The 19,169-nt window shown below is 46.0% G+C and overlaps 5 protein-coding genes across 7 annotated transcripts; 4 read left to right on the top strand and 1 right to left on the bottom strand.

Moving 5' to 3' along the window:
* The first annotated feature begins 38 nt into the window (after nt 1-38).
* Nucleotides 39-2,248, top strand: HLH4C (Helix loop helix protein 4C). The gene is made up of 2 exons (XM_017137874.3): nt 39-136; nt 1,594-2,248. Exon 2 carries the CDS (start codon nt 1,638-1,640, stop codon nt 2,139-2,141), a length of 504 nt encoding a protein of 167 aa, XP_016993363.1. The 5' UTR covers nt 39-136; nt 1,594-1,637; the 3' UTR covers nt 2,142-2,248.
* A 988-nt stretch (nt 2,249-3,236) lies between these two features.
* Nucleotides 3,237-8,237, top strand: LOC108054801 (protein Flattop homolog). The gene is made up of 4 exons (XM_017137875.3): nt 3,237-3,380; nt 6,552-6,688; nt 7,252-7,561; nt 7,929-8,237. Exons 1-4 carry the CDS (start codon nt 3,354-3,356, stop codon nt 8,235-8,237), a joined length of 783 nt encoding a protein of 260 aa, XP_016993364.2. The 5' UTR covers nt 3,237-3,353.
* A 227-nt stretch (nt 8,238-8,464) lies between these two features.
* On the top strand, nt 8,465-10,944 carry LOC108054802 (uncharacterized). 3 transcript variants are annotated; one of them, XR_011419696.1, is made up of 2 exons: nt 8,481-10,540; nt 10,596-10,944. XR_011419696.1 is itself a non-coding variant. In XM_017137876.3 (1 exon), the coding sequence occupies exon 1, from the start codon at nt 8,492-8,494 to the stop codon at nt 10,220-10,222; it is 1,731 nt and encodes a 576-aa protein (XP_016993365.2). In that variant the 5' UTR covers nt 8,465-8,491; the 3' UTR covers nt 10,223-10,944. The 3 variants fall into 3 exon arrangements, 1 of the variants encoding a protein (XP_016993365.2); XR_011419697.1 differs by having other exon boundaries at nt 8,481-10,378; nt 10,433-10,944; XM_017137876.3 differs by having other exon boundaries at nt 8,465-10,944.
* A 100-nt stretch (nt 10,945-11,044) lies between these two features.
* pon (partner of numb) lies at nt 11,045-14,247 on the bottom strand. Its single transcript, XM_070218788.1, has 2 exons — nt 13,645-14,247; nt 11,045-12,907 (listed from the first exon to the last, which is right to left on the bottom strand). Exons 1-2 carry the CDS (start codon nt 14,095-14,097, stop codon nt 11,528-11,530), a joined length of 1,833 nt encoding a protein of 610 aa, XP_070074889.1. The 5' UTR covers nt 14,098-14,247; the 3' UTR covers nt 11,045-11,527.
* A 353-nt stretch (nt 14,248-14,600) lies between these two features.
* On the top strand, nt 14,601-18,773 carry Alms1a (Alstrom syndrome 1a). Its single transcript, XM_070218820.1, has 5 exons — nt 14,601-16,557; nt 16,614-17,404; nt 17,469-18,165; nt 18,227-18,375; nt 18,437-18,773. Exons 1-5 carry the CDS (start codon nt 14,898-14,900, stop codon nt 18,497-18,499), a joined length of 3,360 nt encoding a protein of 1,119 aa, XP_070074921.1. The 5' UTR covers nt 14,601-14,897; the 3' UTR covers nt 18,500-18,773.
* The last annotated feature ends 396 nt before the right edge of the window (nt 18,774-19,169 follow it).

Consider the following 19,169-nt stretch of genomic DNA (forward strand, 5'->3'; position numbering starts at 1 on the left):
AAAGGAAGCTGCAGCTTCCTGACCGGAAGTCAGTTCGATAAGCGTATCCTTCAGGCGAACAGCCAACAACAGTGAATAACAAGGATATCTTCGAGCAAACTTTGGGATCTATACATACTCTGCACCTGTGACTGCTGTAAGTTTAAGTTTTAAAGTGTTTTTCCTTAATTAAAAATTGTTAGGTGTGCTTTTAGGAAAATCTACGACAAACGGATAAAAAATTAAAAAAAAAATTGTTTTTAAATGGTTCAAATGTATCAAGTTTTTTTGTATACTAAAAATTGTGATGAGCTTTTAAAGTGCTATAAAAGCGGCAAACAACTGTTAAAAAATGAAATTAAACTTATTTTTAAAGTGATTTTAAAAACCAAATACCTTTAAAAATAGCTACGAAAAGCAGTAGCAAACTTTTAAAAAATTAAAACTTAAAGTTTATAATTTAAATATATTTTGGTTAAATAAATTATTATAGATTTAATTTCATATCCAAAAAATTCATATATCGTTAGAAGAATAAATAGGAAGAATTTGTATTTTTATTGTGCCCTTTTCGACATTAAGTACTGCAGTTTTAGAATCCCTGGGGATTTTATGTGACACCAGTGAAAGTTGTTCAAACTAGATCGGATTTCCATCGATTCGGCGACACCGACTCCTTCCCTTTTCCGAAAACAAAACCCAAGAGAGCAATGCTCACGTCTTTGACTTGATGCAATTTGTGCGACTTTTCAGAAAATCCCATTAAATCCATACACTTACGTACATATATAAAATCATAAGTAAACCGCAGGAACACAAAAGGGTTCCCAAGTTGAGGGGTTACGATTTCTGAGGTTTGCCAACTCCCGGGGGCAAGTAAACGTGCCGATTGTTCAGCTATTTGTGTAGGTGTGAAAATATGCTGCGAATAAACAATAAGCACAATGAGTACAATAAAAATAAATGAAAATAATAGCAAACGCAAACAGAATAGGACGAAAGGGGTGTGTCCTGCGAGGAGGACGACGCACACGAGCATGCACACCCCTCATCACAAATGTCCACAAATGAACCATAAATAATGCAAGTGGCGAACTATTTGATTTGGGGTTCTGCAGCTTAAGGGGTTAAGATTTATTAAAAAGTAACAATTATTTAAGGTTGCTTTATATCATTTTGATTTACACTAAGATTTGATTGGGAGAATTACAAAAATATTAAGAGATTTTCCACTTTAAAAATGGTAGCCTTTTGGTTATTTAATCGTTTTTTTTTTTTTAAACCTGAAGTAAAAATAAAAATGTTAATGTATTTGTTTGGAGAAGGGTCACCAAAACACTTAAAGCTATAAAGCTTAAAAATCAGATTTTGTTTAGCGATGTTATAGGCTCTTAAAGTGCACTTTTGGGTCACCTTTTTTTTGTAAACCTGAAGAAAAACAAAATTGTTTATATAGATGCTTGGAGAAAGGCCTCCAAAACTTGTATACTTTAAAATTGGATTTTCTTTAGCGAACTTATAGGCTTTAAAAGTGCAGTTTTGGGTCACCATTTCGAAAACTTTTCAGTACTTCAATTCTGTTGATCTAACCGGTGATTTTTGTTTCTTTTCCAGCTATCAGGAGCAGGCAAAGGAAAAGCCAAGGGAAAAGCCAGAAAATGGTCTATGATATGACCCACATGGCGGCTGGGCCGCCGCAGAGCATTGCGCTGAGTCGCTACTACCTGCCCGACGAGGACGAGATGGTGGGCCCGAACAATCCGCATCTGGTCAGCGAGGACTATGCGGCCAGCACGACCCTGGATGTCGACAAGCGGTTCCAGGCGCGGATGGCCTGTGAGACGGCTGCCCAACCGGCTCCTCCGCCGCCGCCCACGCCGGCACCCCGCCGCCGGACGACGCCCATCGCCCACCTGGATCCCTCGGAACTGGTGGGCCTTTCGCGGGAGGAGCGACGTCGCAGGAGGAGGGCAACCCTTAAATATAGGACAGCCCATGCGACGAGGGAGAGGATCCGCGTGGAGGCCTTCAACGTATCTTTCGCCGAGCTGCGCAAGCTGCTGCCCACTTTGCCGCCGGACAAGAAGCTCTCCAAGATCGAGATCCTCAAGCTGGCCATCTGCTACATTGCCTATCTGAATCACGTGCTGGAGACGCCCTGAGACAGCGCCGGCGCCTCCAGCTTCGCCACCAGCTGCCTCTTCAACGAGGCCAACTTCTTCGCCCCCCCGTAGGAGGTGGGGGGGCGGTGCACCCGAGATCGGAGGTCGGGAGAGGAGGTCATCTTATATCAGATGACGCCCTTGGCCCACCGATCAGGGTGTAATATTATTTTTAACCAGAGGTTAACCGCAGGTTGGTAAACTGGATGTCAGTAGAGGAGAGGTATTAGTTTCGGCACAAAAATCGGGATGTTAAGTGAAGTGGTAACCTGCACTTGAAACTAAAACTACTAACTGACCGGCTATTTAACCTACACTTGTAACCACTGGATGGTAAACTGTTGAGAAACTGGGTTGTCCAGTACACATTTTTGTTTCATTTTGTATCTACATTTTTTTGTATAGATATACATGTTCCTAAGACATGATAACTTATTATAACAACGTTTAACCAAAGGTTAAAATGCTTATTATAATTTTATAAATAAAGTGTCCACTTCCTGTAAAGAAAAACGCGGAATATGGCAATATAGTTTATAAGTTAATTTTGTACATTTATTTAGCTGCTTAATAATTTTGAAAAAACCCATTAAATTAAGTAAAAATGTAATACAAAATTATCCAATGCAAAACTTAGCAGAAACTAACCCAAAGCTAATAAAAAATTCGAGAGAATTAATGTAATATAAATATATAAATACTTGAAAATATATGATACAAATATAACAATATAACCAGTAAAAATACTTAATGTAGGACTAATACCTTTTTTTGTCTAGCCCTTAAGTCGTGATATTTGTTTATAATCTAACTAAACTGTGTGTGTTGTTTAGCCAGTCAAACAATAAATATAAATATTGCATAGTAAAAAGAATAAAAATCTTATTCATGGGTTAATTTAAGTGTTTTTTCGCTTTTATCAACCTTCTCCACTCAAAATTTCCCCCTGACTTTTGGACCTCAGCTGCTGTGGCTGAGTTTTCCATTTGTTTGGACGTTTTGCTCGGAAAAGCCAGATGCTAACCACCCCCACCACCCCCAACCTACTTATCCCCACAAAAGCGGGCGTGTCCTTCGAGAAAAGCTCCGCCCTTTTTGACAAACAGAGTGGGCTGTGCCTCGCTTTTCATGTTCAATCTGTATTTTAATGACAAAAAATGTGTACATTTTGTTTTTAATTTAATTTACAAATTCTGAAGCTAAATTTTAAGGATGGCCTTTCATTTTAGCGCCCAGCAGGTGAGCTTAAAACAAAAACACCCTGTATTTCGGTTTATTGGGAGGCTGTATTCTATATCTATAAATAACGGCCTAATTTGGTTGGTACGGGTAACGGTATATCCGTACATATATATACAAATCCATGGATGCATTCATTTTCGCAACGATAATAACAATAATAACAACAACGTGGCAATGGCAACCACTTCGATTCCTTGCCATCCCTTTCCATCCCGTTAAAACGAAGCCTGCATTCCGACAGTCTGCCGTTTGTCTCTGTCTGAGTGCTATTTCCGTCGGTGTGGGTGTACACTGTACAGACGTCCATAAACAAAAACAACAGCCAGGCGACAAAAGGGGTTAGGTTGTTGTTTTAAACTAATTTAATTTTAAGTTGTATAAAAATTCAAAAATCGGGACAAAATGGAAAAAAAAATTTAGATAAATATTTCTATTGTTTCAGCGAAAAAAGGGTTTGTTTTTTTTCTTTGATAATTCAGGATTTTTTTTACTGTAACTTGGTCAAAAATGGTCCTACAACAAAAATACATACTGTTTTGAACATATAACTAAACAATAAATAAATCCATGACTCTTTCCGGGTGATCCTGAAAAAATAAAATTTTCGCCAATTTTTGATTTTTTTATAAGGGGGTACATCATGATTTTTCACGAAAAATGGCCAAAAATTAAAATGTCAAGGTTTAAATGCCAATCGATTGGAAATTTAATAAAGAGTTCAGAAAGGTGCGACAATCCACATTTGGACTATTATTTTCTTTCTTTCGACCAAAATACTGATTCGTTTTAGTGGAAAATCTGGATTTGGGTTTTTTGGCAAAAAGAAGATATTTTAAAGGTTGTTTTCTCTTCCACCTGTTAAATTTAAACTTATTTTCGTTGTTAAAAAGGGGAAACATAGTTTGTAAAAATTAATATAAAAAATGTTTTTATTTTTTTTGGCATTAAGGCATTAAAATTGCATAACTTTTGAAAATATGTCGCCTGTTTTGGGGCCTTTGTTTTTGAGTGACGTACGCATCCCGTAACCGTTACCGTTACCTTTACTCCCCTTTTTTGTTCGCCCTGTTTGCACATTTGCAAATAGCGACAGTTAAAGTTTATTTACTTGGTAACGGTAACTTTGGACCAGGCCCTGTGCCCTTTTGGCCCCCTTCGATTGCCACGCAACTCGATTTCGGAGTCCAGAGTTATTTCCCATATACACACACAATCGCAACGGAATCGGTTAACTGAGGAGGTGAAGGAATTTCGAATCGGATTTTGAGGAAAATATTCTATTCTCGAGATTGGAATTGAAAAACCTAATGGTTTTCCAATTGGCCGAGACGACAGCTGTTTGGGAAATTGATTGGATGAGCCGCAGGAGCAGGAGAACCACAGGATACGGGACTTTGGACCAAAGGACATTCGGTGGCAGAGCGTGAAATTAGCTTAAGTGTTTGTCGCCTCGACCAGGACAAAGGAAAAAAAGGAAATAAGTGAGGCAGGAGGACTCTTACCACCCGTAAGTCCTGATCTACAAGTGCGACGGGAGATACGATACAAGAGTACCTTATAAAACAACCCGAACACAACCCACACCAACCCATCCATCCTTGCACGTGTTTTCCAACTAGCTTTTTGACTGTCTAATCCAGAGGATGCGGATGCGGATGCGAATGCAAGGACACCATGTGATAAATTGCACCCCAGAGGGTTGCCATAAAAATCATCGCTTCGCCTTCCAGAGGGGTGACCTCTACACACTCACAAGGGGTGCAAACTATCCTATCTATTCTATTTCTATTTTATTCGATCCTATGGCAATCTTAATCACAATCCCATCCATCTGGGCCAAGTGTTGTAATCGGGTGTCCGCTAAACGCCAGCTCCTTTGTTGCTAATTGAGTTTAAAATCAATTTGTATTTTTCACGCTGGAATTTGTTCGAGTGTTCGAAAGAGAGAGAGGGGAAACTGAAACCGGATGTATTGTGTAATTGCCGTGCAAATTTAATTACAGTGGCAACATCTCGATTGTGGAATTGCGGGTGACCCAACCATCAGGCACGCGCTGCGAACGTGTGCCCCTTGTCACCCACTCCATCACTCCCCCAAATCACCCATTGTGGCACCCATCGGAACACCCACTGCACCACCCACTCCGCCACCCACTCCACCCATCGATCAAGGCCTCAATCAAGTGCTGACAACCCAGTGTTCCCCAGTATCGAGTTACCAGCGGTTGCCCATTTGCATTCCTTAATTGAAATCCGTCCGCGTGGGAAGACATCCCATCTCATCTCAGTTTGAATTCTTCACTTGGTTTAGCTTCTTCACTTTCTAAAAAATAATTAAAATTCCATATAAGTATTACATATTATTTAGCCTTCAGTATATATCCCAAATATTGCATCCTATAAATAGATTATTTTACATAATTTTTAGAATTCGAGTGGGGATTGAACCTCGGTCCTCTTTAGCCAATTTCGGTTAATTGCTTAAGTTTTACGCTTATTGATATCTTACCCATTATCTTTATTTTATCTTAAATTATTTATTTCCTTATGAAAATGTGTGTTTTTTTTTTGTTATACATATTATTTAACTAACATACATATGTTTTCTAAAAAACAAACTCTTTATTGTTAAATATTTTTCAATTGTGTAATATTCTTTTAATGATGACAAATAATTTTCATGAATTGCAGACATATTGCTGGGTTTTGAGTTTGCCATATTTTTATATTCTATATTCCATATTCCTATACCTGTTTTTCCAAGTAATCCCCCTGATAAATGACCCAGGCTTAAAGATCAGAGTCTCGTTTTTTAGCCCTAAACTTTCGAAAGGCAAACACAAACAAGGCATTAAGTGGCATTAGACAAACGCCCTTCTACACATGTTCCGGCGTGGAGATTACGCCGTGTAATTGGCCCCACCCCCTTCTTGGATCGGGGTTGGTTCCTCAATTCTGGTCCCTGGTTCCGGTTTTCGATTCGGGGTGGGCTTTTTTTTTTATCAATTGGTTTGTTTGCCCGGGGACCATAAATAAGGGAATTACTCGAGAAGACCTCTATTTCTAACAGGTGTCTATCGACTCCCGGCTAATCCCCTTAACCCTGGCTCCCCTTCATCTGTATCTGTATCCTGGTTTCCTCATCCTTTTCCCCTCTGTTTATTGCAGTTCGAGGGCCGATTCGAGTCGAAGCGCCTCAACAATTGGGAGTACCCGCGCTTCTCGCCGCCCCGCCCACGAGGACTCAAGAAAAACGCCAAGGTCGTGGCCGCCAACAACGGACACCTGCTGCCTGGAGTTAAAAAGTAAGTAACTAATATTAGCCAATCAAAAAATATATAGTCGATACTTGCCAATTATGGTAAAATATATATGAGGGGAATGTGTGAAATCTCATTTTTAACCGTCAGTTAAAAGTAGATTCGAAATCTTAACTGATTGTGAGTTAATATTAGTTAGTTTAGTTTTTAACCATAAGATATAATTAGAGGTTAGATGATTAGATACGAAATCATAACTTAAATATAACTTTGTATTTTTAACCGTCAGTTAAAAGTAGTTGTTAAAAATTATATTCAAAATCATAGCTAATTGTGAGTTAATACCGCCCAAAAAGAACTTTGAGATACAGGTAGTGGTTAGATGATTGGATTGAAAATCTTAACTTAAATATAACTTTGTATTTTTAACCGTGAGATATAAGTAGTGGTTATAAGGTTAGATTAGAAACCTTAACTAATTGTTAATAATGTTATTATCTTCTGAATAGAACTTTCTTATTTAACCGCCAGTTAAAAGTTAGTTAGTGGGATTCAAAATCTCATTAAATCTTCTCAATATATTAATAATGCCCGAACCCAATCCCCAGGGAGGGCAACTCCTTTGGCCAATATCGCGGGACCTACGAACTTCCCCGGCGGATAACGCGCTGCTTTTGCGCCCACTACGATGCCTGCTTGAGTGGGCGGCACAAGTTCGCCGGCTATCCGCGTGACCTCTGCAGCTGCCAGCGGGAGAACCGCCGGGCACTGGCCTGCGACCAGCGGATGACCTTGGGCCAGGCGGGGGATCCCCACTGGATGCGACAGAGGTGCCAGACGAAGTGCGAGGGCCTCCAGCAGATCAAGGAGCTGCACGAGCGGAGCGAGCGCTGCAAGCGGGCCAAGTGCCAAGTGGTGGTGAGTCGGGATGGGAATTGGAATAGGGGTCACCTATAGAGCTTATACACTATCTTATTAAGTGCACCCAGAAAATAGCCTCCACAGAATCTAAAAATCAAGCTAAAACAGTCCTTAAAAACTTCTATAATTTTTTATTAAATATTTTTTTTTTTTTATTAACAATATATTTTATAAAGTGGTTACTTATATAAACGTTTTAAGAAAATATCATTAAAATAATTCATCATTAATAGTTTTTAAAAAAATAAATAACCGACAGTTAACCCTTTTCTGGGTATATTTAACCAACCAATATTCACCCTGCACTTTTACTTTCACTTTTACTCACACTTTCACCTGCACCTGCACCTGCACTCTTTCCCAGAGCGAAAAGACGGTGTTGATGCCACCGAAGGTATGCAAGGTGGCCTGTGTGGCCACCGAAAAGAGGCGTCGCAAACGCACAGTCACCGCTTTTGCGAGGAGTCGACCGGCGATGCATGCCAACGAATCCACGGCATCCTACGAGGGTCGCCACAAACCGTATCCGCAACCGGAGAAACCAGCGGCAACCTCCACTCCCGGCAAACCGAAGGATAAGCCGAAGGATAAGGGCAAGGACAAGGGAAAGGACAAAGAGAAGGTCAAGGAAAAGGGCAAGGAGAAAGAGAAGATATCGAAGGGCCATTCGTAACACTTTGGTGTCTGTTATATTTTGGCAAATCGGAAGGAAATAAAATTCTCTAAGTATTACCACCGCACTTTCTTCATCATCTAAATACTAACGAAAAAGCTTTCCACTTGACTAACCTCCGGTTAGTTAACCCCTTTGTATGATACAAAACTCATGGCATCATTCTCATCTGCATCTCAACTCATCTCATCCCATCTCCATCTCCATTCGATCCGCTAATGTAACAAGTGAACCTGACCCCGAACCCCCCAACCATGTCGCAAACAGCCCTCCCGGAACTGAGCTACACGCCGGGCGATCTGACGGAGGTGCAGTTCCGGTTGCCCTCGCACCAGCTGCTCCTCGACCAGAAGACCGAGGGCAATCTGCCCGATCTGAGTGGCCTCACCTTGGACACCCGGGACACGCAGCCCATTAAGTACAGGGAGCAGCTAAGTTCAGCGGCTGGTCGTCAGTTTCCCGCCTTGGCAGCGGCCCAGCATCGCTACTCGGATCACTTGGAGCGGGGCAGCGAGCTCAGTTTTGCGGTCTTGGAGCCCGGCAAGGATCTCATCTCCCTGCCGACGGTGGGTGTGGGTGGTGTGCGGAACCTCGACTCTGAGCCGGATTTGATCAGGAAGATGCCGCTGCACTCGATCACCGAGAAGCCGAACGAGCGGTGCCCCTCGCCGGTGGTGCCGGCCTATGCCAACTTCGAGCTGGCCAAGCGGATGCACCAGGACAACCTGGACCACCAGCCGCTGCCCGACTGCGTCGCGGACTTGGCCTTTCGCCGGGCTCAGATCTCCGGCGGACATGCCGGCCTGGCCCTGGACATCGATCCCATTGCCACGGGCGTGGGCGTGAAGACCCACAATGCGGGGCCGACGCACTGCACCAAGATGAAGGTGTTCCGCCCGAAGACGGGCGGTGGCATTGTGCCGCGCGCCCTGGGCCACGGCGATCCCTTTCGGGGCGTCGGCTCGGCGCCGGCCAAGAAAATGGGTCCCATGGATCTGGCCATTTGCTGGGACTTCAAGCCCGCCAATCCCGCCGACGAGCCGCGGCTGGCCAGGCACATAGATGGCTCCAATGACTCCGCCGGACCGGCGGTCTTCACCTGCGTGAAAACGCCGCGCGAGGAGCAATCCTCGGATCTGGGACGCTCCGCTGGGGTCTTCACCAGCACGCTGGGCGAGGCGGATTTCTTTGACAAGGATATCCTGCGGAAGAGGACGGATTTCGGCGGTGCTCGCTTGGATCGCGAGGATCCGTGTGCCTGCGATTATTCACCGCCTTCGAGGCAGCGGGCACGCAGCGTCTCCCGGGACTCGAGTGCCTCGCACTGCAGGCGAGGATCTGGCCCGGGAGGACCAAATGGCGGCGTGAGCTTCGGCAATCTGGCGGAGCTACCCGGGCGCGGAATGCCCGATCGTCTGGCCAAGCAGTATCAATCGTCGCCCCTGCTGGGCGACAAGGCCTATCAGGCGCTGAGGGAGAAGTACTTGGGCCCGGATTCTGGACAGGATGCCTGCCAGCCGATGGACTGCCGGCCAACGGGAGGGCCGCCCTGCAAGCGGGATGTCCTGCTGCGCCGACCGGCTCGTCGACTCTGCCACAAGGTGGCCCCGGCACCGCGCTGCTGTCCGCCGTCCTTCGGAGGAGGACATGGTCATGGTCATGGTCATGGTCATTGCCTGACCAGCAAGGCGGCCTTTCGAGCCGGCGTGCCCAAGCACAATGCCTCCGGGGATTTCGTGGGCATTGAGCCGGGCTGCGGAGGAGGAGGCGGAGGCGGAAGGGTCCTGGTGGTGCCACGCCCCCGCCAGCCGTATGCCAAGAAGAACTACGACATCGAGACCCTGGTGCCGCCGTTCCAGAGCCAGGCCGGCGGAGCCGGACAGGGCGGCTATCCGGAGCACTGGCGACTGGCCAGTGTCTATCAGCACGCCTACAAGCCGATCGACCAGCGAAGGCGACCCCTCCTGCAAACAGTCTACAAGTAGATTTATCCATAAGCCTTCCTAAAAGTGACCATTCCGCTTGTCCGTTAGAGGACTTGTCCGTTCAAGAGAATATGATAAGGAACAAGATAAAGAGGTATTAATAGTTGTCCGTCAGAGATGTTGTCCGTTCAAGAGAATATGAACCAAAGATAAAAAGTATGTTATTGAAAATACAAAAATATAAAATGAACTTTAAATTACTTATTTTAGAGGAGTTGTCCGTTCAAGAGAATATGATAAAGAAGAAGATAAAGAGGTTTTAAAAGTTGTCCGTCAGAGGGGTTTTTCGTTCAAGAGAATATCACCCAAAGATAAAAAGTATGTTATTGAAAATAAAAAAAATATAGAATGAACTTTAAATTACTTATTTTAGAGGAGTTGTCCGCTCAAGAGAATATGACCCAAAAAAATATAAAATTAACTTAAAATTACTTATTTTCTCAGTCCAGAAAAGCCTATTATGAAATAGTTAAGCTAAATATAAGGAAGGAAAATAAATAAAGCTAATTAGAAAACTAAACTTCACCTAGAAAAACAGTTTTGAAGTCAAAAAATAAGTATAAATTACTCGCAACTATTTTCCTTTACTGTTAAAAAACACATGATGTACACAGAAATTAGTTGTATGATTAGCCCACAGAACCATCGGTCCAAGAATAGACTAAGGTAATTTACAGAAGTTTATCCTGGAAATGGAATTACCCCTTTTTTCGACATTGTTCCCTTCATATTAGTAGAAAATCACAACAGGTTCATGTAAAAAACAAATGTTATATATTATAAAAAGCATATAAAAAAGATATAGACAAACATACATATATGAATAAACGTGCAAACATCAAGTACTTAAAATTCTAAACATTGTGTGAATAAATTTTTTTAGGGAGTTCCCTTGAACGTTCAAAAAAAAGTGCATTAAAACTAGTTGAAAAACTCTCCATCTTTAAAAATTGATAAGATGAATATGGTTTTCAGATGAAAATACATAGGTTTCCTTTCGGTTTGCTGGTTTTGTGTGACAATCTTTGGGTGCATTTAAAAAACTTAACTAGGTGCTTAAAAAATCGTTTTCAAAGAAGTTAAAAGCCCGATGGAGTGGGTCGATTTTGAAGGGAAACAAAAAAATATTGGGTTTGAAATAGTTTAAATTAACATATTAATTTTTGTCAAGGTTTTAACAGAACTTCAGAGCTCTATAGATGTTGTATGATGTTCGTGCCCCTAAAATGTTTAAAATTAATTTCAAAAAATCCCCCAAAATCGACCCAATCCGATCCTTGGATCCCTGGACCCACCACCACCTCCTCACTTGGCGGTGGCGTAGGCATCGTGGCTCTTGTGGAACACATGACGCAGCACGTCCCGCGTGGACCGCCGGATGCTGTTCCTCAGCGAGTGCTTCTTCTCGTTGGTCAGCTGCTCGATGGTCATGTACTCCGTTTGGGCGACACTCGAGCGGAGCTTCATGGTCCGCTCGCTGGTGTCGATGATCGAGATGTCGGCGGGCAGTGGCTCCGCATCTTCGGCCGGGATCTTCTGGGGCCTCCGTCGCAGGCTGTGCCGAATGCTAGTGAGGATGTTGTGATGGTGATGATGAGGTGCCTCCTTGTCCTCGGATTTCTCGGATTTCTCAGGAGATGTATGATGATGAGTGGGCTGCATCAGCCGGCGAATGGACTTCCTGATCATGCCCTTCATCCCACCACTGGGCTTCACCTCGGCCGATTTGGAGGACTTGCTGGAGGCGATGGAATGCAGGGACTCCTTGCTGGCCGCCGCTGCAGGTCTGTAGGCTCGAACGAAGCGCGCGGGAGCCTTGAAGTCCAGGTCGTCGGGCTCCTCCTCGTCCTCGGAATCCTCGGAGGCGTAGGCCACATCGAGGTTCCGCTGCTCCAGGAGCTCCTCCTCCTCCTCCTGCAGCTTCTCCCTCTCCAGCAGCTTGACCCTCTCCTGCAGCTTCTCCCTCAGCTGCTCGTGCAGCTTCTCTTGCAGTTTCTCCCGCTCCAAGTGCTTCTCCCTCTCCATTAGCTTCTCTGCCTCCGCATCCTTCTCCTCCTCCTCCTGCTCCTGCTCCTCCTGCGCCTCGGTGATCTCGGTGAGAGTGCGTCTGCGGGTGCAAACCAGTCGCCTCTCCAGCTGGTCCACCTCCTGCACTAGCAGCTCCTGCGAATCCGTCTCCATGACCAGCGAGACCTTGGTGCTCTTGGGCAGCTGTTCCACCTCCAGAACGCCATTCTTGCGCAACTTGGCCTCGTTGATGCTGTTCTCCAGCTCCAGCTGATAACGATCCAGCTCCTTGCCAATGTCCATCGAGGAGGACTCCTCGCTGATGGCGCCCAGCGATCTCTTGGGCGCCGGAACAGGTGAGAAGACCAGCTTCTCGGCGAGCAGCTTGCTGGGCGTCAACTGGGCCAGCGACATGCCGTGGAAATCGATGCGGCAGCCCAGAGTGGGGGTGAACGGCAGGCCGATCTTCAGGCTGGTGGGCAGCGGCTCCTCCTCCTCCTCCGCATCCCTCTCGGCCAGCGCCGGATTGGCCACGCCCGTGGGATTGCAGGCCGCCTCCGAGGCCTCGCTGGGCCGGTGGATCTCGAAGGGATTCAGCGAGGCGGGTGCATCGCTGCCCCGCAAATTCAGGCCGGGATTAACGAAGCCCTTGGCCGGCGCCGCTGCCAGGCGGATCACCTGGAAAACGAATAGAGGAGTTTAGTGCATTTCGAAGTGGAGGAGGTATTTTACATCAAGTTTTTCTAAGTGAATTTCTACAGTTTCTTAAAAATACTCATTTGATATAATACCAAAATAAATAAATTTAATTTCTAAAATTTCTTAAAATACTCATTTGATGTGATACAAAAATAAATAAATTTAATTTGTTAAAATGAGTTCTATAAAATATTTAGTAATATATTTAAATTAGCCTTTTCAAATTCGAAACAGAAATATTTTTCATCTTTACAAATACATTGTGGTTTCAATTTAAAAAAAAAAGTATTAATAAACATAAATTATTAGCTTTCTGTTTCACTTTAAATTAAAACATTTATAATAGATATAAATTATAATTTATAAATTTTTTATAAAAATTATTTTTTAAATGTAATAAAATAAATAGTATACAAACAAAATGATGTTTAGTAAGGAAAATAAACAGACAAATTGCAATCAAAATGATATTTAATTATTATGATTACAAAATTATGTTTTAAATGTTATAAAAAAAATAGTATACAAACAAATTGATGTTTAATAAGGAAAATATACAGTCAAATTCCATTTAAGTTGCTATTTTATGCATTAATAATAAACTATATTATATACAAGGTATTATTTAAAAAGTTATAAATAACTTAACTGTACCCCAACTAAGGTGAAAAGTACACCCACCTCGATCGCGACTAACTAACCACTTAAAAACTCACCTCGTAGGGATTGAACTGCTTCTCGGGCAGCTCCAAGTTCAGGCCAGGATTCTCGAAGCAGGCCAGATGGTCGCGCTTCTTCTTCTTGGGCGGCTGGCGCAGGACCTCGAAGGGATTCGTCGGCAGCTGCTCCTGGGCCAGATCGGCAATGGACTTGACCTCCAGGCCGGGAAAGGGATTCGGATTTGGATTCGGATTCCGATTCGGGTGGCTGTTCTCCTTGGACTTCTCCAAGCGACGGCGACCAATCATCAGTTTCTTGGGAGTGGAACTAAATGCGGCATTTGTGAAGCAGGATTCCGCTGCCGCGACAGCTGCATCCTGTGCGTCCTTTTCCAGGGGTTGTTGTTGTGCCCCCGGGGGCGGGGCGGCATTCCCCTTTAGCGTCTCCCTTTTGCGCTTGCGCGGCGTCTCGGTGAAAGCCAAGGCGGCTATGCTCTTCGTTTCCAACATGCTCCTGCGTCACTTTGTTTATCTTATTAGTTTAGTTAGCTCCTTTACACGGGACTAAATCGAATTAACACGCAGCGAACAGCAATTATAAACAACCGAAGACGACACAGAATGCCATTTTGAAAATCCTTCAGGCAGCTGGAACCGATTGCGCCGTTAGCCAACACTGGCAGCGAACCGGTTCAGCAAGGGATGGCACGCCGTGTCATCGATAGTTGCTGTTAAAAGGGGCTATGTTAATATTATGTTAAATGCATTTCTTAACTATTAAGTTCATTTATTTAGTTTCATTTATTTTTATTTCACATGTGCGATTTATTTTACATATATAAATAACTAAATTGAAAATTCACCTTTTATTTTTTTAAACGTAAAGAATATTGAATGAGTAAAGAACGCACATTTATATTTATATACTTTTACAGAGCTTGGTAATTGAACCGCCCAACTATCGCACAAGCTGTCATCCCCAAATGTACAGACTACCTGCTATCGATTAACGATAGACCGCGTACCAATTGCATCTGCTGTCCGATAATTTAATTTTTCAAAAACACTGAATATTCTTTAAAATAATGGAGGATTTCTATAGGAAAGTGCGCCATTAGATTGAAGGAGGAAAGTGCATTTTGTAGTGGAAAATTAGTTGCTTGATACCATTTGGCGGGAGGTCTGATTGAATACAGAAAACATAAACAATTGCGCTTTACAAGAAAACACAGCTTCGAAAACTGCCATAAAACCAGGTGATAAACTGGCTAATCCTTGGGAACCGCCAGTGGAGGTGCAGTAGAGTCGAGATGTCCAGCTCCCGGCATCGCAGGCCGGCGAAATCCTCTCGCGTTCCGCCGCAGGCGAGGGAATATATCACGGAATTGGCCGAGGATCGGGAACTGGAGCGATTCATGGCCTTCTCCTCGACGGCGAGCAGTGGCGCCAGCGGGAGCACCCACAGTTGCCCCCTGGCCAGCGTCCTAGGGCGTCGCAGGGAGTGTCCAGCGGCGGAGGAGCAGCTCCTGCAGCTGCCAGTTTCACCGGCTACGAGTAAACCCAATCCCGCCCAGCCGAGCACAGCAAAAACCCCAGGAAGCCGGGAGAAAACCGATGAGTACACCATTATACCCATTCTAATGTCCAGCAGTCCCAGTCGTCGTCCCGTGGCCGCCACTCAGACCATGTCCCAATCCGTGGAGGATCTGCGCACGCCCACCAAGCCGCCTAAAGAGATGCAGACGAAGAAAACCCAGACACCCGAGTCGGCTCTCAAGTCGCACAAGCGCCTGGAATGGGATCCGGCGGCCGATGTGGGCTACTACAAGCGGGCGGTGTCCACCAGCAACATCAGCACCCTGGAGCGCTCCGTGCTGGAGGAGTGCGGCTGGCGTCAGCCCATCCAGCAGCGATCCGAGACGGATTTGGATAGGCTGCAGCGCCAGGAGGCGGAGGAGCCGTCGCCCATGCCGGATAAACCGGCGCCACCACTGGCTTCGAGTACGTTTGTCAATCGCAGCGATCGCGGGAAGCCCTCGAGCTCTAGAATGGGTTCCCTAGGGAGTTCCCTGAGCTCCAGGAGGGAGGATTCCGAAGAGATTAACCACAGCAGGTCCAGGAAGGAGGATTCCTCGGCTAGTTCTCTCCCAAAAGATTCAAGGAAGGAGTCTGCGAGGGGCAGTTCCTCGAAAGAGGTTAGCCAAGGCATTTCCACGAAGGTAGACTCGCTCGGCAGCTCCAGGAAAGAGGAACCAAGACTCAGCTCACGGGTACAGGATCCTCAGGTCAGTTCCCGCCGAGCATCGGTGGTTGGCTCGCAAAGGGAGTCGCTGGGCAGCTACAGAAGAGACGACTCGCGGCTCAACTCGCAGAACAGCTCGAGAATAGGATCACAAATGAGCTCCAGAGTGGAGCATTCCCGCGCCAGTTCCAGGCGAGAATCCCAGGCCACCTCGCTGTATGGCAGTTCGGCGGCCAGTAGCTTCGATTACCACATCAACATGGAGCAGCAGCAGAGGGAAAATGAGTCAAAGAGGGAGCCAAAGAGGAAGGAGCATGATAGAGAACCAAAGCAGCTGGCCAAGGAGCAGAGGAAAGCTGAGCAGCGGGAAAAGGAGCGCGAGCAGGAGCGCCAGTACACGGCGGCCCAGTTCGAGAGGATCCTGGGCAGTCGGCGGCACGAGAACAAGGAGAATCAGCAGCCGCAGAAAGCAGCTGAACCCGCTGAACCCACATCCTCCACATCCTCGGTGGCAATGGGATCGGGTTCGGGGCCCCGGGGAGAACTGGATCTGGGCATCGATTTGCTGTGCTCCCTGGTGAAAACCCGCAGCCTCAGCCAGGGACAGAAGAAGAAGCTTGTGCGGGACATAGCCAGGCGCATTTCCTGCCTGGACTTGGCCGAATCCGGCAGCAGTTTGCGCTCCCTGCGGAGCAATCAGTCCAGCAACACGAGGGAACAGCCGAAGGGTGAGCAAATCCATCAAGCTACCGTAATTTTTACTCACTCTTGACCCTTTTTGCAGACCCACTTCCTGTGCAGCGGCAGGATATGGCCACGAATACGTCGGAAATTGGGGAGCCCGTCACTCTGCCCGTTCCCGCTCCTCGAAAGCTGGCAATCACCGCATCTATACCCTCGCCACTGCCCACCAGCTTCTCGAACAGCGGCTCAACGAGCGCCTCGCACGAGGTGATCACCCAAAAGGCCAACGATGCCGCCTCCACGGATGCCGATGGCGATCTGCAGGAGTGGCTGAATCCCATGACCCAGAGCGAAATAGAGTACGAGCAGCGGCTGAAGGGAGGCGCCGAATCGGAGCGGCGGAACCAGCTCAACTGGATCGACACGGAGATTCGACGGCTGCAGGCGCTGCAGAAACTTCTGGGCGATACCACCACTCAAGCCGCTTTGCCGCGCAGTTCGGTGCAGATCGAGACGGACAAGGGATCGCAGTGCTCCAGCGATAAGCTGCTGTCGGCGGTGCCTTCGGTGCAGATGCCGGATTCCGAGAGAAGAACTCCGCAGCCCCCCGTAAGAGTAGAATCAGTGGGAACAAAGGAGCTGCCACCACCACCGCCCCATCTCGACCAGCAGAAGCCGCAGAGCCGCAAGAAGATGGCCACGCCAGTGCTCCAATCGCGTAGCTCCACCAGCGGCGGTGGCCGCAGCGAGAGCGTCTGTTCCTTTGTCCAGCAAAGGCAGCGGCAGTTCCGCGAGCATTACCAAAACCAGCAGCAGCAGCAGCAGTTGCTGTTGCTCCAGCAGCAGCAGCTCCACCAGCAGCAGCAGCAACAGAAACGGCAGCACAGCTCGGTGAGTTAGAAACAAAGGACACAATCCTTTTTCCTCTTACTCATGCCCTCTCTTTCCTTTTCAGGAGCAGCAGCAATACATGCAGATGCAGTACGCCCAGGCGGCGGGCAGTGCCTATGCCACGCCCCATTTGAGCGGCAGTGCCGGCTACAGCTGTGCGGATAACGAGGGGGCAGCCATCTACTATCAAGTGGTCAACTCCCAGGGAGCCTCTAGCTACGTGCAGGCAGCCATGGTGGTCGCAGGGACATCGCCAAACGAAGGAGCAGCGGCAGCGGGAGGAGGAACCAGCAGAACCACCACCACCACCAGTTCCTCGTCCTCGATGATGTGCATCAGTTCGGACATATCCATACCCATGGGCATGGTGAATACGTGTGAGACGACCACCACGACCACCACGCATCAGTACGACGATGTGGCCTGCCAGCGGGTGCGGAGGTTGCCCAAGGAGGCGAGGCGGCAACCGGAGTGCATGCAGCGACAGACGCTGCAAGTGCGTCCCCAGGCCATCGCCTACGTCATCCAGTTCACCGCGTCGGGCGGCAGTGAGGTGCTGCCCCAGACGCGCTCCCTGCAGGATCAACTGCAGCTGGCCCGTCCCGAGTTCTGTGCCAAGTCCAAGCAACGCAAGGCCATCCTCAATCAGATGCAGATGATCCGGAATGTGCGGCGCCGCGAGATGGACAATCTGCTGGGCGAGAATACCAGTTTGGAGACGCTGGACAGGCGACTGCAGCAGCTGCCGCCGCCTGCCACTTGTAAGTTGCTATAATAAGCAAACTTGTAGTAAAGAAAGTAACCCTATTTATTCTCTGACAGCTCGTTTAAGGGTATTTACCACCAGGGAAATGAAGGCCATGACCACCAAACGTTGTCAAAGTTTGCCGGAAGTGTTGGCCGCTCAGAATCGCGAAAAGGAGGAGCGAAGGCGTCGCTGCAATCGCCTGATGCGGGATGTCTTTAATAAGGCAAGAAATTCCCTGCCTTTCCATTTATTTATATTATTTTATTAATCCTATATCCCTTTAGCGCCTTCAAAGTCGCGTGGCCAATGGACAACTCTCGCTAAATCACAGCAGGACAATCATCTAGCAAAGGTGGAAATACGAAATACCCCAGTACACAGCCCACCAGTTTCGTTTCTTTTTTTGTGCCATTGTTAGGCTTTCTATTTTTAAAACTCTACAAATCGTTTACACTTGTTGAACCGCGAAATAAGGAATGCTTTAGTTTATAGGAAACGTTGAAATCGAATATAGGCTATAGGCTAGTTAACTACAAACATAAATTTCTATGTTTATACTGTACAACCAGCATTTAACTAAATTTGTAATGTTTTTAAATTAAATAAATTTATCAACACGGATTCGATGAACTTGTTATTAAATGAATTGAAATAAGTAGTTATACCCATTACTCATGGAGTAAAAGGGTATATTGTATTCGTGCAAAAGCACGTAACAGGTAGAAGGAAGCGTTTCGCTTTTAGGGGGTACAAAATTCGGGATTTTAGTTTTTTAGCGAAAAAACGGGTTTGGTTTTTTTTTGGAAATTCACGATTTCAGTTTTTGACAAAAATTGGAATTTTTTCTTTTGGTTTTTTGCTGTAACTTGGCCAAAAATGGTCCTACACCAAAAATTCATACTGTTTTGAACAGATAACAAAATTTGCTATAAATCCATAAAACTTTCCGTGTAATTTTTTGAAAAATAAAATTTTCGCCAATTTTTAATTTTTTTATAAGGGGGTACCCCATGATTT

This window comes from Drosophila takahashii, chromosome X, assembly GCF_030179915.1.
Source record: "Drosophila takahashii strain IR98-3 E-12201 chromosome X, DtakHiC1v2, whole genome shotgun sequence".
Classification (NCBI taxonomy): domain Eukaryota; kingdom Metazoa; phylum Arthropoda; class Insecta; order Diptera; family Drosophilidae; genus Drosophila; species Drosophila takahashii.

Bases quoted from the DNA above. Each gene is read 5' to 3' on its own strand.
- LOC108054802 (XM_017137876.3), top strand. From the start codon at position 8,492: ATGTCGCAAACAGCCCTCCCGGAACTGAGCTACACGCCGGGCGATCTG.
- HLH4C (XM_017137874.3), top strand. From the start codon at position 1,638: ATGGTCTATGATATGACCCACATGGCGGCTGGGCCGCCGCAGAGCATT.
- Alms1a (XM_070218820.1), top strand. From the start codon at position 14,898: ATGTCCAGCTCCCGGCATCGCAGGCCGGCGAAATCCTCTCGCGTTCCG. The intron at 17,405-17,468 runs GTGAGTTAGAAA...TTTCCTTTTCAG, and splicing joins AGAAACGGCAGCACAGCTCG to GAGCAGCAGCAATACATGCA. The intron at 18,376-18,436 runs GCAAGAAATTCC...ATATCCCTTTAG, and splicing joins TGCGGGATGTCTTTAATAAG to CGCCTTCAAAGTCGCGTGGC.
- pon (XM_070218788.1), bottom strand. From the start codon at position 14,097: ATGTTGGAAACGAAGAGCATAGCCGCCTTGGCTTTCACCGAGACGCCG. The intron at 12,908-13,644 runs GTGAGTTTTTAA...TTCGTTTTCCAG, and splicing joins AGCAGTTCAATCCCTACGAG to GTGATCCGCCTGGCAGCGGC.
- LOC108054801 (XM_017137875.3), top strand. From the start codon at position 3,354: ATGGCCTTTCATTTTAGCGCCCAGCAG. The intron at 3,381-6,551 runs GTGAGCTTAAAA...TGTTTATTGCAG, and splicing joins TTCATTTTAGCGCCCAGCAG to TTCGAGGGCCGATTCGAGTC. The intron at 7,562-7,928 runs GTGAGTCGGGAT...ACTCTTTCCCAG, and splicing joins GGGCCAAGTGCCAAGTGGTG to AGCGAAAAGACGGTGTTGAT.